Raw genomic sequence first — 12,992 nt, 5'->3', positions numbered from 1 at the left:
TTTACAAGTTTTAAAATGACGGACATTCAAAAATGGTCTATTATATATAATTAGGGCTTCTGTTTTTATTAATTTCATTTCTGGTGCTTATTTTTTGCTATTTTCAAGATTTTCAGGGCTTTCGGTTTTTATACAGTGGCTTTCAAAAGTATTCACCCCCCTTTGGACTTTTCCACATTTTATTGTGTTACAACAAAATTGATTTAATTAGGAGTTTTTGCCACTGATCAACACAAAAAAGTCCATAATGTCAAAGTGAAAAATAAAATTTACAAATTGTTCTAAATTACTGTCGCAGGTGATGCTGAACTAGTTATCCCATATAGTAAAACATTAGACTCCATTGCATGGAGGATCTCAGTAAGCTACAGTAAATGGTTCATCAAATGAAACAGATTCAGTTATGTTACGTTTGCTACTGATGATGTGGAAAAGAACAGTAATTGGATACCAGAAAATACGAATAACAGTGAGATTTGGCCTACCTCTGTATTCTGGATGGAGGGCGTACCTCGCAAAGTGACTTTGTGCGAACAGAAGGAAATGTGTACAGATTCAGAACTATTGTACAAGGTGCAGAATTAACCCTGACACACAAATTGAAACATAATCCTCTTGTTATGTGTGCATGTAATATGTGCCAAAGCAAATCATCAGTGACTGGGCCTAAACTTTGTCCAGCCTGTAGTCATTTAGCTAAACACTGTAGAATCTTGTTTGAATGTAATGATTCTGAAGGAATTTCTTTCTCTCATCTAAATGTAGATCCAAAAGATATTAAGAGGATTGAATGCATGAATTGTGAAGGAGGTCACTTAGTGAAATGGGCACATCTAGGTAAATTGGAATGTGTAGAAGGTGTCCCAGCTAAACGTGTCCAAGTATCTTGTAGGTACGAAGTGAGGAAGATGGAGTCTCACACCTGTGATGCTAAACTTTGGATAAAGGGGCCTGTTGTTGTTTTCGCGGAACCAACCAGAGCTGAACCCGGCACAGAAGTTGAATCCTGCTGGAAACGTGGGGATATGCTGAATATGTACTAGGCAATTTCAAATGGGAAATGTATTGTAATATAAAAAAATGAAGTGTTAGAGCAGGGATAAAAAAGAGTATCCTTGTACCGCCAGTAGATGGCTCTCTTGCTCCATGAAATAGGTCAGTCTACATATATCTCTAATCAAGTACTTAATAAACTGATTATTTCAAAAAAATATATAATGAACGATTTACCACTTGTATATACTTGCATGACGCTTGATAAAAAGCACCATTCCGGCTAAAAGTGAACGTTAATCTACAAATTTATGTCCTAAAAACACAAGATAAGAAGAGAGACTCTTTATGACCAAAAGATTAACTAACAAGCCAGAGGTCTTGAGAAGAAAGCCTGTGTCGGCTGGATTTTGTATGAACAAAGAGAAGGGTCAAGCCTAGTTGAATGCAGTTATACTGGCCCATATTTGGATTTAAATCTTAAGAGGGATTCACCAAAGTAATATTATAGCAACTGATAAACAGAGGTAAATTAATTGAAAGATTATCTTATAATGAAACAGGTTCAGTGCTAATTGACACTGTTTATAGTTCATAACAGTTATTTCATAAGATTAATAATATGTTTTAAGTATTTGCTATAATGAGAAAACATATTATTTAAAACTGACAAGTATTATTGCTTGTTCACGACTTTGCTGTAGTGATAAGAAGATTAAAACCTGGAGCAGTATTCGATTTACTTAAATGGGAAACTGGTACAAGTTTATTCTTCTTTCTATTGAACAATAAGACTTCTAGACATTATGATATCCATTGAATTATAGAATATAAAAGGTGTTGTGTTATGTTTTTGTGTTAAGTTTGTAATAATATACTATAATGTACCTTGTTATTAATCCACTATACTATTGTCTAATGATAGAAGATGGAGTCCTTATAATATGGTTCCTTGAAACTGCTGCAGTGAAAACAGGGCCTCTTCTTATCTAGAAAGAAGGAATGTCCTTGGGTTCCACTTCAGCAAAGCTGCGAGTCTTATGGACTTGTAGTGCTAAGGTTTATGGAGTTAGTGGTTTTACAGACAAGTATATGTCTGGAAATAATATGCACAAATTATGGCTTAATGGACAGGTCATATATCTAATAAAGTGTGTTGCACAGACTCTGACCTTGGAAAAAAAAAACAAGAGACTGTGGAAACTGCTAGCAGTAACATATTCCCAGAGTCAGGTACAGGTCAGAGCCTGGTCAGTGCATCTCTTAAGGGATAAATAATTGTAATGGAAACTATTACCACTTAAACTTAGTGAAACTAAATGACTTGAATATTGTATGAGACAAACTTTTGTCAAATACTCTGTTAGACAATGGTATATGGAATCAAAACCGACTCATTAACAAAATGATGAAACAACATGAGGTTAAAAGAAACACATACCTCAATTAGAAGATGATGTCACATATTAAGAACATCTCTCATATATAACACATATAAAAATTGTGTTTTGCATGCAGTAGTGTTTTTATATTATATTATAAACCAAGATCCTGGGAACCTTGGTTCACTTAACTTTTCAGATAAAGGAGGGGCTCGGAGGAAAGCAAAGAAATGAGATCATAAGAGTTGAAACAAATGTGAAGTCTTGAATTTATTAAGTACATGACACCTATTAATTCTGAAAAGTTAGTCCGGATCTTTTGAAAACTATTATTTGTGAAAGGGATAAAGAGCTGTCTCACCTGATTAATGATTGGATTTAATTGAGGCATCCCATGTATTCCAATGAGACGAAAAACCTATAAAACTGCACAGTAATTACAATGGAACCACCACACTCATCCCAGACAGGGTAAGGTGGTCCATCTTCTGCAGACCGACACAATGGAGCTGATTGAATTCAGTTTCATTTGCCTGGTGAAGACAGTCATATCCTTTTACGACTTATATTAAAGGGTAAGCATTAATCAATTATTATTTTATCTCACATGTATTGCATGTATTGCTATAAGGGACCCACACTATGTTTAGAGAATAGGAGAACATTTGTTGAATGTGCTGAAAGAGGCTACTGGGTGTATTTAGTGTTGTGGTCGTGAGCAGGCCTGCAGGCTGCACGAATACATAAAGATGTATTAAAGTGTAAACGGTAATATCTGTTAAGACACTGGACTGCCCAGAACGTCTGTCAGCTGGGGATATGAAGTAGCCTGTAGCTACTCAATCCAATATTTAACTGTTAATAAACCGAAGGAGTACTGATCATACTCTGATTCGTAAAAACACTTTAGATACATGAGTCTGTCAATTTCTTTGGTACTATATTGGTCATCCGAATATACTGCGCGTCCAGAGCACGAACTATATCCCACTAGGAGTAATAACATCTCTGTCCTCCTAACGTCTCCCCTGAGATAAGAGTGTGTGCTGAGCAAATAAAAAGAGTACGTAAAAGAATCTGAACACGCGGATTTCGTGACATTACAAATATAAAACTGAAAATAATTGATTGCATAAGTATTCACCCCCTTCGTTACGACACACCTAAATAAGCTCTGGTGCAACCAATTGTCTTTAGAAGTCACATAATTAGTTGAATGGAGTCCATCTGTGTGCAATTAAGGTGTTTCACATGATTTCAGGTTAAATACACCTGTCTCTGGGAGGTCCCACAGTTGGTTAGTATATTTCCTAACAAAAACTACATCATGAAGACGAAGGAACACTCAAAGCAAATCCGGAATAAGGTTCTTCAAAAGCACCAATCAGGGGTAGGATATAAGAACATTTCCAAGGCATTGAATATCCCTCGGAGCACAGTAAAGTCCATTATTAAGAAATGGAGAGAATATGGCACAACTGTGAATCTGTCTAGAACAGGCCGTCCTCAAAAACTGAGTATCCGGGGCGAAAAGGGCACTAGTCAGGGAGGACACCAAGAGGCCTATAGCAACTCTAAAGGAGTTACAGTCTTCCACGGCTGAGCTGGGAGACACTGTGCATATGGCAACAATAGCCCGGGTGCTTCACAAAACTGACCTTTATGGGAGAGTGGCAAAAAGAAAGCCATTGTTGAAAAAAACTCAAATCAAATCTTGGCTAGAGTTTGCCAGAAGGCATGTGGGAGACTCTGAGACCAAGTGGAAGAATATTCTATGGTCTGATGAGACCAAAATATAACTTTTTGGCCTCAACGCTAAGCGCTATGTTTGGCGCAAGCCTAACACCGCACATCATCCTGAGAACACCATCCCTACCGTGAAGCATGGTGGTGGCAGCATCATGCTATGAGGATGCTTCTCTGCGTCAGGGTCTGGAAAGCTTGTGAAGATAGAGGGCAAAATGGATGCAGCAAAGTACAGAGAAATCCTGGAGGAAAACCTGCTGAAGTCTGCAAGAGACCTGGGACTTGGGAGAAGATTCATCTTCCAGCAGGACAATGACCCCAAACATACAGCCAAAGCCACACTGGAGTGGCTTAAAAACAAAAAGGTCAATGTCCTGGAGTGGCTCAGTCAAAGCCCGGACCTCAATCCAATTGAGAATATGTGGAAAGAGTTGAAAATTGCTGTTCACCAAAGGTCCCCATCCAACTTGACGGAGCTTGAGCAATTTTGCAAAGAAGAATGGGCAAAAATTGCAGTGTCCAGATGTGCAAAGCTGGTAGAGAATTATCCAAATAGACTCGTGGCTGTAATTGCTGCCAAAGGTGCCGCTACCAAATATTGACTCAAGGAGGGTGAATACTTATGCAATCAATTATTTTCTGTTTTGTATTTGTAATTAATTTAGAACAATTTGTAGATTTTATTTTTCACTTTGACATTATGGACGTTTTTTGTGTTGATCAGTGGCAAAAACTCCTAATTAAATCCATTTTGATTCCATGTTGTAACACAATAAAATGTGGAAAAGTCCAAGGGGGGTGAATACTTTTGAGAGCCACTGTATACTGTATAAAATTATTGTTTTTGGTTGCTTTCCAAAATGCTTGGGGTTTTTTTCTGCCACAATATGCAATTTTGTTTAAAATCCTCCCTATAACTGTAATATAGCTCCATTCCTAATTGTAATCTCGTTTTAAATCTTGCAAGCAGATTTATCAGTAGAAATGTAGGAATTTGCTGCCACTCAGTAGTTAGGATGGGTTTAAAGTATTCAGATCGAATCAATGATAGATACAAGTCAGGAAGAAGGGACAGTGCCCAACTCCACTGGGAAAGGTAGTTTGTTTTTGTTTATTTGTAGTATGTTTATTGGCTATACACTGATTTATTTAAAACCGAAAATCAGAAGCTCTATATGTAATATACACTGAGTGTACAAAACATTAGGAACACCTTCCTAATATTGAGTTGCACCCCCTTTTGCCCTCAGAACAGCCTCAATTTGTCGGGACATGGACTCTACAAGGTGTCGAAAGCGTTCCACAGGGATGCTGGCCCATGTTGACTCCAATGCTTCCCACAGTTGCGTCAAGTTGGCTGGTAGTGGATCTCTACCCCGAATAGCTCGTTCCATCTCATCCCACATATGCTCAATTGGATTGAGATCTGGTGACTGGGCAGGCCACTGCAGTAAGCTGAATTCACTGTCATGTTCGTGGAACCATCCCTGGACAATCCTAGCCTTGTGGCATGGGGCACGATCCTGCTGAAAAAATCCATTAGCAGATGGATACACTGCTGCCATGAAGGGATGCACCTGATTGGCAATGATGTTCAGATATCCTGTGGCATTCAAACGTTGCTCCACTTTTATTAAGGGGCCCAATGTGTGCCATGAAAACACACCCCACACCATCACACCACCACCTGCAATGTTGACACGCGGCATGATGGATGCATGTACTCATGTGGTTTTCTCCATACCCTAGTCCTCCCATCAGCGTGAAACAGCAGGAACCGGGATTCATCAGACCAGCCAATGTTTTTCCAATATTCCAGTGTCCAGTGTTTTCGTTCCTTAGCCCACTGCAACCACAGTTTCTTGTGTTTTGCTGAAAGAAGTGGAACTCTGTTAGGTCGTCGGCTGCCATACCCCATTCGTGTCAAGGTACGACGAGTTGTGCATTCTTTTATGGGTCTTTCGGCACCAATGTTGTACTGGACTGTCAGTTGACTAACTGTAGCCTGTCTGTTGCTCTGCACAATTCGTGTCAGCCTCCTTTGGCCTCTTTCATTAATGAGCCGTTTTCGACCACTGGCCTAACGTTGGCTGGATGTCCTTTGGGTGTTGGACCATCATTGATAGACACGGGAAACTGTTGAGCGTGAAAAACCCAGCAGCGTTGGAGTTCTTGACACACTCAAACTGGCGCGCCTGGCACCTACTACCATACCCTGTTCAAAGGCACTTAAATCTTTTGTCTTGCCCATTTACCCTCTGAATGGCACACATACACAATCCATGTCTCAATTGTGTCAAGGCTTAAAAATCCTTCTTTAACCTGTCTCTCCTTCATCTACACTGATTGAAGTGGATTTAACAGGTTACATCAATAAGAGATCATAGCTTTCACCTGGATTCACCTCGTCAGTCTATTTCATGGAAAGAGCAGGTGTTCCTAATGTTTTGTATACTCAGTGTATACCGTGCATATTGTAAATATAACAACATATCCTTTTTTGCTGTGGACAGGAAGTAGTTTCTGAGAGGACAGGCAGCTTTCATAAAGATGAGATCAAAGGACACTTCAGGAATCAGGAATGTTCTTCTGTCAAAGTATGCCTCTTTCTTGTTCTTAAAGGGGTTACCAAAAAGGCTGTAGTGTTTGCAACAAGTGCTGGGGCTGTTCTTGCAAAATACAATCTAAGATGCTCTTCCCAGCTACTGCAGCTGATTTGCGGGTCCTCTGGAACATTATAGATTTAGAATACATATTATGAGTTTGGAAAGTATTTTACACAGGAAACCAGGTGCCAGTATAAATATACATTTCAATCCTGTTTTCTATGATTTTAAGGTGGGCTAATATATTGTACATTATTTTTCTTTTGTGAACCTTATACTTACTTTGTCTCCCTTTTGGCCTTGGAAAGTCAATCTGTCACCCTAAAAAAATAACGATGATAAATCATTATATGAATTAAGAATATGCTCCAATAAATCTCAATACCATCATGCAAGCTCATAGAGTATGTATGTAGTGATTGGGACTTCAAACCTTACCTTCTCACCTTTGGGGCCAGCTAGACCTTGATTACCCTGCAGAAAAAAAAACAACAAAGTAATTATCATTATTTTTATTGACAGAGCACCCCTTCTAATTTTCTAATTCAAAATTGTCAGCCGAACACACTGTGGGTACGTTTTTAAATGCAGTGTCAAGCACGGAATTCAAAACCGTATTGATATTTTTTTCCACCTAACTTTCAGTTGAGATGTACCCTGCTTTCGGGCTTCATGTGTCCTGTTTGCTGCTTCATTTCTCTGACAACACCCATTGAAATAATGATATGAGCTTCATCTCACCTGTGTTGTGTTTGTTCTGCCACGACTTGTGGAGCTAAACAGAAAATATATTTCTTTCCAACCCAGGATCTTACACAACAAGATACTGTATGTGAAGACGGGACAATACCTTTACAGCATAACGGGAGATCATGGCAAAGATTTCTCAAGAAGGTAAGAATGCTAACGGTGATGTAGATAACTTTTCAATTATACCTTCATTTGAATACAATACTAATGCTGAATGCAAGGAACAACGTCAATACCAGATGCCACTTTTGAGGTGCCAACCAACATTTTGGACTTAAAAAAACGACTGCCATTTGTAGCCACATATTGTGTAGAATCAAAACTGTAATGAATCTTGTTTATGTGCAATAGTATTTCACAACAAGCATTTTGCCTAATACTATGTTATTTGAACAGTTATTATGGATGAACATTTTTGTGCTTCATTAAAACATTGTGCAACAAATGTGATCATTTTCATATTATTGCAGTGTAATATTGGCATCCATGTTGCATTTTTAAGTAGGCTTAGCCAACACCTGAATGGTTTTTCTAATACTTTTGCTGGATTGGGAACTTCGTAAAATCAGATAGAGATCGAGAGAGAGCGAGAGCGAGAGCGAGAGATAGAGAGAGAGAGAGAGAGAGAGAGAGAGAGAGAGAGAGAGAATAATAGATGGGCTTCAGTAAGTTACAGAAAAATAATTCCATCTATGGTTTCTGTGACGTCATAAATTACGAGTAATTTATAAACTGTCACAGAAACCCGATATGGAATTGTTTTCCTGTAACTCACTGAAGAGGCCCATCTATTATTCTTTTATAATACATGGATACCCTTGTGATGCTTATAGTAAAGAAGACGAGGTTCAGCAGTACAGTTATTTTTTTTAACATAGTGTTTCAGTGCTGTACAGACGGTCTATGTCATTATCCGTTAGTGCTTCAGCTTTATTTGAATGATTGCCTTTACCTTGTTTTAATTTCCCGTTCCTCTTTAGTTTCTCTGAGATACGAATGTACCTGCTTTACATCTTTTTTTTTTTTTTTTTTAATGTATTCTCATTTTGTTGATCGTTAACGAACATTTCTGTACTGTGGGTGTTGTCACTACTGTGGTATTATGCCTTTTTTTCAAATGGCTCAGGATGCAAATATAGCCTTCATCCATGTATATATATATATATATATATATATATATATATATATATATATATATATATATATATATATATTATCTTCAATGAGATTTCAGTTACTTACCTTGGGTCCTTGCAGTCCAGGTGGGCCAAATGGACCTGTAAGTCCTGGTGCTCCGGATGCACCCTGTTAACAAAATAAATGAATTAATTGAATAAAAAAGAGTATTTAATTCCCATGTAACTTATTTGTATATTTACATTTCTACTCCCCAGAAACAAAAAATAAAATAAAAAAATCATTAGATTCAAAATCTAAAAAGTATTTTAAAGATAAGAGCAATGATATTGATAAAAAAAAAAATAGAACGTTACCTACCTGATTACCTGGGTATCCTGGATTTCCTTTTTCACCTTTGTGTAGAAAAATGCCATTTATTTCACCGGGCTCCCCCTGTCGGGGATTATAAGAGATTCATAATGTCCCCTGGCAGTGTTCTGAGAGCACAGAAATCTTACAGAATAGGCAACAGCTCTGTTATTATCCTATCATTCTATAATTACTGTGTGCTACATTAAATCTGACACAATTTCAGCATGGAAACAACATGCCGTGACCCCGGATTTAATCAGCTTGAAGACTAACATGTTATTGGACTGCATATTACTGGTGTGCTGTACTCCAGCTCAAGGGAGGTCTCTCGAATTGATCACTTTCTGTTGAAAAGCCCTTGAAATAAGCTTGACAATTACACAAATATGTCAATGTCAAGGTCATCCCCCGCATGGAGCCACATGAGATACAAGATCTTAAAATCATAATGTTATACCAGATTCAGCCTCATTCTCACGTTACCAAATTCATACATGTTGAGCTCCACAAAAATTCCTTTTCATACACACAACACCTACCCTAGAACTCTTTTCTCCATTACCTGTGGTTTATGTGTCTTCAACCACAAATGAAGGAAACATCACGCATTGCACAGTTTCAGGAAGTACACTGCCTTTCACTGAGTAATGTGTTTTACACTTTTGTCCTTGTTCTGAGCTGAAACAGATTTCAGTGCAATCTCAATTTTGCATTGAACTGTTCTGCATTAATGCTGAAATCCTTTTAAAAATATATAAATAAATCTTCCCACCAACAGTGATAAAGGGAATGGTTTTTACCTTCTGTCCTCCTACCCCAGGGGTACCCTAGAAGAAAGTTAAAAGTATATTAATAATACACTTTTTTGTAATATCCTTCGTTTCATGCAAGTTTTATACAGTCCCAATTGTATTATTCCTCACTAAAAATCTGACTTAGCACTTGATTCCAAGTACAGGGGTATACACCTATAGGTGCCACCACTATATGCTGGTTACCATGAAAGTTTAGCTCTATGCATTTACTGATGAAACAATGTTTTTTAAATACATCTTAGCATAGTTAGAATAAAACAGTGTTTCTTTTTTTACAATAAACATACCCTTAGAGCAATTAGTATATTATTGTACCTCGGTGCAAATCCTTTCGCCAAACAAAAAAACAAAAGAAATTGTGCAAATTTGGAGTAAAAGGCATTGAGAATCTTTCACAATGTACATGGTTGCCTTTTGTTAATGGAACACAACATACTGTAAACTGATTTCACTATTAATGCCTGAAGGTATGAAACAAACAGTCTCCCATCAGGTATTAGAAACACTCAGGGGTAGAGGTACTTAGATGGGCCAGTCGCAGCGCAAACGCACCGCAATCTGCATTTTCGTTGCGACAATTCGCAAAGTATGCATTTTGTTTTATGTACTAAGAGAAATACGTTAATGAAAAGAGCCGCAATATACTAATTTAAATGTGTGTTGCGTCATCTTAGCGAGATCTCTAGCATTGCAAGAGTCATGCTATATTGTTTCGAATAAATAAGAGTGGAAGAATCAAAATAACAGTTTTTTAATGTAAAGGTCATCTGTACAATGCATTCTGTTCTGTCTTCATTTGACCTATTTTAATATAACAAAATGAAAGGCAATTTAATCTCATCAGATTCTATAGTGCGGCCCCCACATTCACCCCCAAATAAAAAATGTGTTTCTATCAAAAAGCTTTTCATAATCATACAGTGGCCTCTCGCTAAACCGGACACGTCTGTCCGACATAAGGAGGTGTCGGGTTTAAAAACAATAAAATCGCACACACATACATTTACAGTACTTGGAGTATTTTAAATGTAAATCATTGCACTGAAATAGCACTAATGTTTTTTGGGTAGACTACACATTACATTATGTAAAAATATAAATAAGTACAGTAGGCCTATACAGTACAGTAGTAAAATCAAATTAATAACTAGCGCACTTTCTTTTTACTTTAGCCTGTAGGCTACCGGTAACACAAAATAAATCATGCTGCTGCATTGTACACATTGGTGTTTAATGTGAATAAAAGATTACTTAAAATTGAAACAAAATTATTTTATTGTTTTCTTTAATTATTATTATTCTTAACTTGGCCTACTTAGTAGCCTGGACAATTAACACACAATAGATCATAGTCCTATACAGATTCTCAGAATGAGCTAGAGGGGTTAGCGGCACATGTGTGCAGTCTATTGCTCAAGTTGGGGAAACCAGAAATGTCATAGAAATTTGTTTTCAAGGCTTGTAAGTACACCCTGCTTTTAGTGATAATTAGGTATTTGGGTGTCTGTATCAAAAACGCATTGAGCACAATTGGCAACGGACAAGAAAAAGTGGACTGGGAAATGCCAGCAACAATTGCGACTGTTTAAAACATGCTTTCAAAAGTTCTTAACAAATTGGTTCAATTGTAAGTGTCGCAATTGCCAGCAGCTTTAGTACATGTCATTATAATATCTGAGAACTCCTCATGTGCACTAATTTTTGCAAATGCATGCAGGAACGCCCATAATTAAATATTCATGTAAGGCTAAACCGCAAAGAAAAACTGCTGCCGCAAAGCATTCCTTAAAAAGTCGGTAACAGCATTGCGCTTGTTTAGTACATTTCACCCTAGACTTCCGACTGGTTTGCGACTGGTTTGCGACACTTTAGTACATCTACCCCTCTGTTCTGACTGTTGCTAAAGAACCCCCAACATATCAATGTGCCCAAGTTTTTCCTTTTAATAGAAAACGATATGTATAAATAGACCACACAAAGGACCAACAGTAATACACTTGTGGTATTTAATAAATGACACTGAAAGGACTACGTACTGGACTGCCTGAGAATCCTGGCATTCCGGGTTTGCCATCGAAGCCCCTGTCACCCTACAAAATGAAAACAATTTAAATGAATAAGGTATTCTGAGCAGCACAATAACACAGGAACACAGAGTGGCAAAACATTTCACTGAGGCAAATTTTCAACTCAAACTAAAAGCAGTTCTGGGATAGCACAATGGGAGAAGTTACCTTTGTACCGTTGCATCCTGGGATTCCTGGTGAACCTGGAGGACCATCTTGACCAGGGATACCCTGTCAGGCAAAAGAAAACGAACAATAGAATATACTGTAATATGTATTTCCCTTACAAATACTGTATGCTTTTAACAATGATGTATATTCTGACTTACTGGTATGCCTGGGGTTCCTGGAAATCCAGGTATTCCTGCAGGGCCCTGTAATAAAGAAATTAAAGAAAATGTATGTGAACTCAATTGGGTAAAAGAAGTTACTCTGCCAAGGCACTGATATATCAGATTTGCATTATAAAGTACAGCGCAGATAAGAAACTAAACATGGTACTTTACAATAATAAATCATAGACAATATTAAAAAGTGAAGGTCGGCATCTGTCTAGTCTTTCAAAGCACCACTATAATCAAGCAATTATTTAATCAATTAATCACAACAATCTATTTTTGATTAAATCCTGACAGCCGTGACTTTGCTGACTTACTCTGATTCCTTTCAGCCCAGCGAGTCCCGGGGCTCCAACGTCACCCTGTTGGTACAAAATTGCATTCTATTCAGGAAAAATACACCATTCAGTTTTAGATAGAAATTAGGTGTAAATCCTATAGAAGGTGTTTCTACAGAGCTCCGCTGAACTAACACTGGAATGCCTGCACAAGCCTTAATCTATTGCAAAGTCCCTGAAGTAAATCTGTGAGAAAGCTATGCTTCCAATAGGAAGATATGATGGTGGGTGGTTTACAATATAACTCAGGGTCTAGCCAAGTGGGTTAGAATTCGTATTATTTTTTACACCAACTTCTTTTTCTCAAGTTTCACTTTTGGTTTAATCAAGAGTGATATTTGTTCATCAAGACTAGACACTTTGGTTGACTGTTTATCAAATGGTGTGAGCAATTGGTAGCAAGCGGCACCACATCTGTAACACTTTCATATTTTTATTGGCCAATTGTAGAAACCAATACACACACT

At 37.7% G+C, this 12,992-nt stretch overlaps 1 protein-coding gene across 1 annotated transcript in view; it reads right to left on the bottom strand.

Moving 5' to 3' along the window:
• Nucleotides 1–12,992, bottom strand: part of LOC117405641 (collagen alpha-1(IV) chain-like) — a 93,532-nt gene that overhangs the window by 40,394 nt on the left and 40,146 nt on the right. Inside the window, exons 4-12 of the mRNA XM_059029920.1 lie at nt 12,505–12,549; nt 12,179–12,223; nt 12,018–12,080; nt 11,820–11,873; nt 9,769–9,795; nt 8,975–9,049; nt 8,720–8,782; nt 7,166–7,201; nt 7,010–7,048 (exon numbers count right to left, since the gene is read on the bottom strand). Of these exons, the coding sequence (XP_058885903.1) occupies nt 7,010–7,048; nt 7,166–7,201; nt 8,720–8,782; nt 8,975–9,049; nt 9,769–9,795; nt 11,820–11,873; nt 12,018–12,080; nt 12,179–12,223; nt 12,505–12,549 (447 nt within the window). The remainder of the gene's footprint in view (nt 1–7,009; nt 7,049–7,165; nt 7,202–8,719; nt 8,783–8,974; nt 9,050–9,768; nt 9,796–11,819; nt 11,874–12,017; nt 12,081–12,178; nt 12,224–12,504; nt 12,550–12,992) is intronic.

Source organism: Acipenser ruthenus, chromosome 9, assembly GCF_902713425.1.
Source record: "Acipenser ruthenus chromosome 9, fAciRut3.2 maternal haplotype, whole genome shotgun sequence".
Lineage (NCBI taxonomy): Eukaryota > Metazoa > Chordata > Actinopteri > Acipenseriformes > Acipenseridae > Acipenser > Acipenser ruthenus.
Note: the sequence above shows the minus strand (reverse complement) of the source record. Positions and strands in the feature narration are given on the sequence as shown.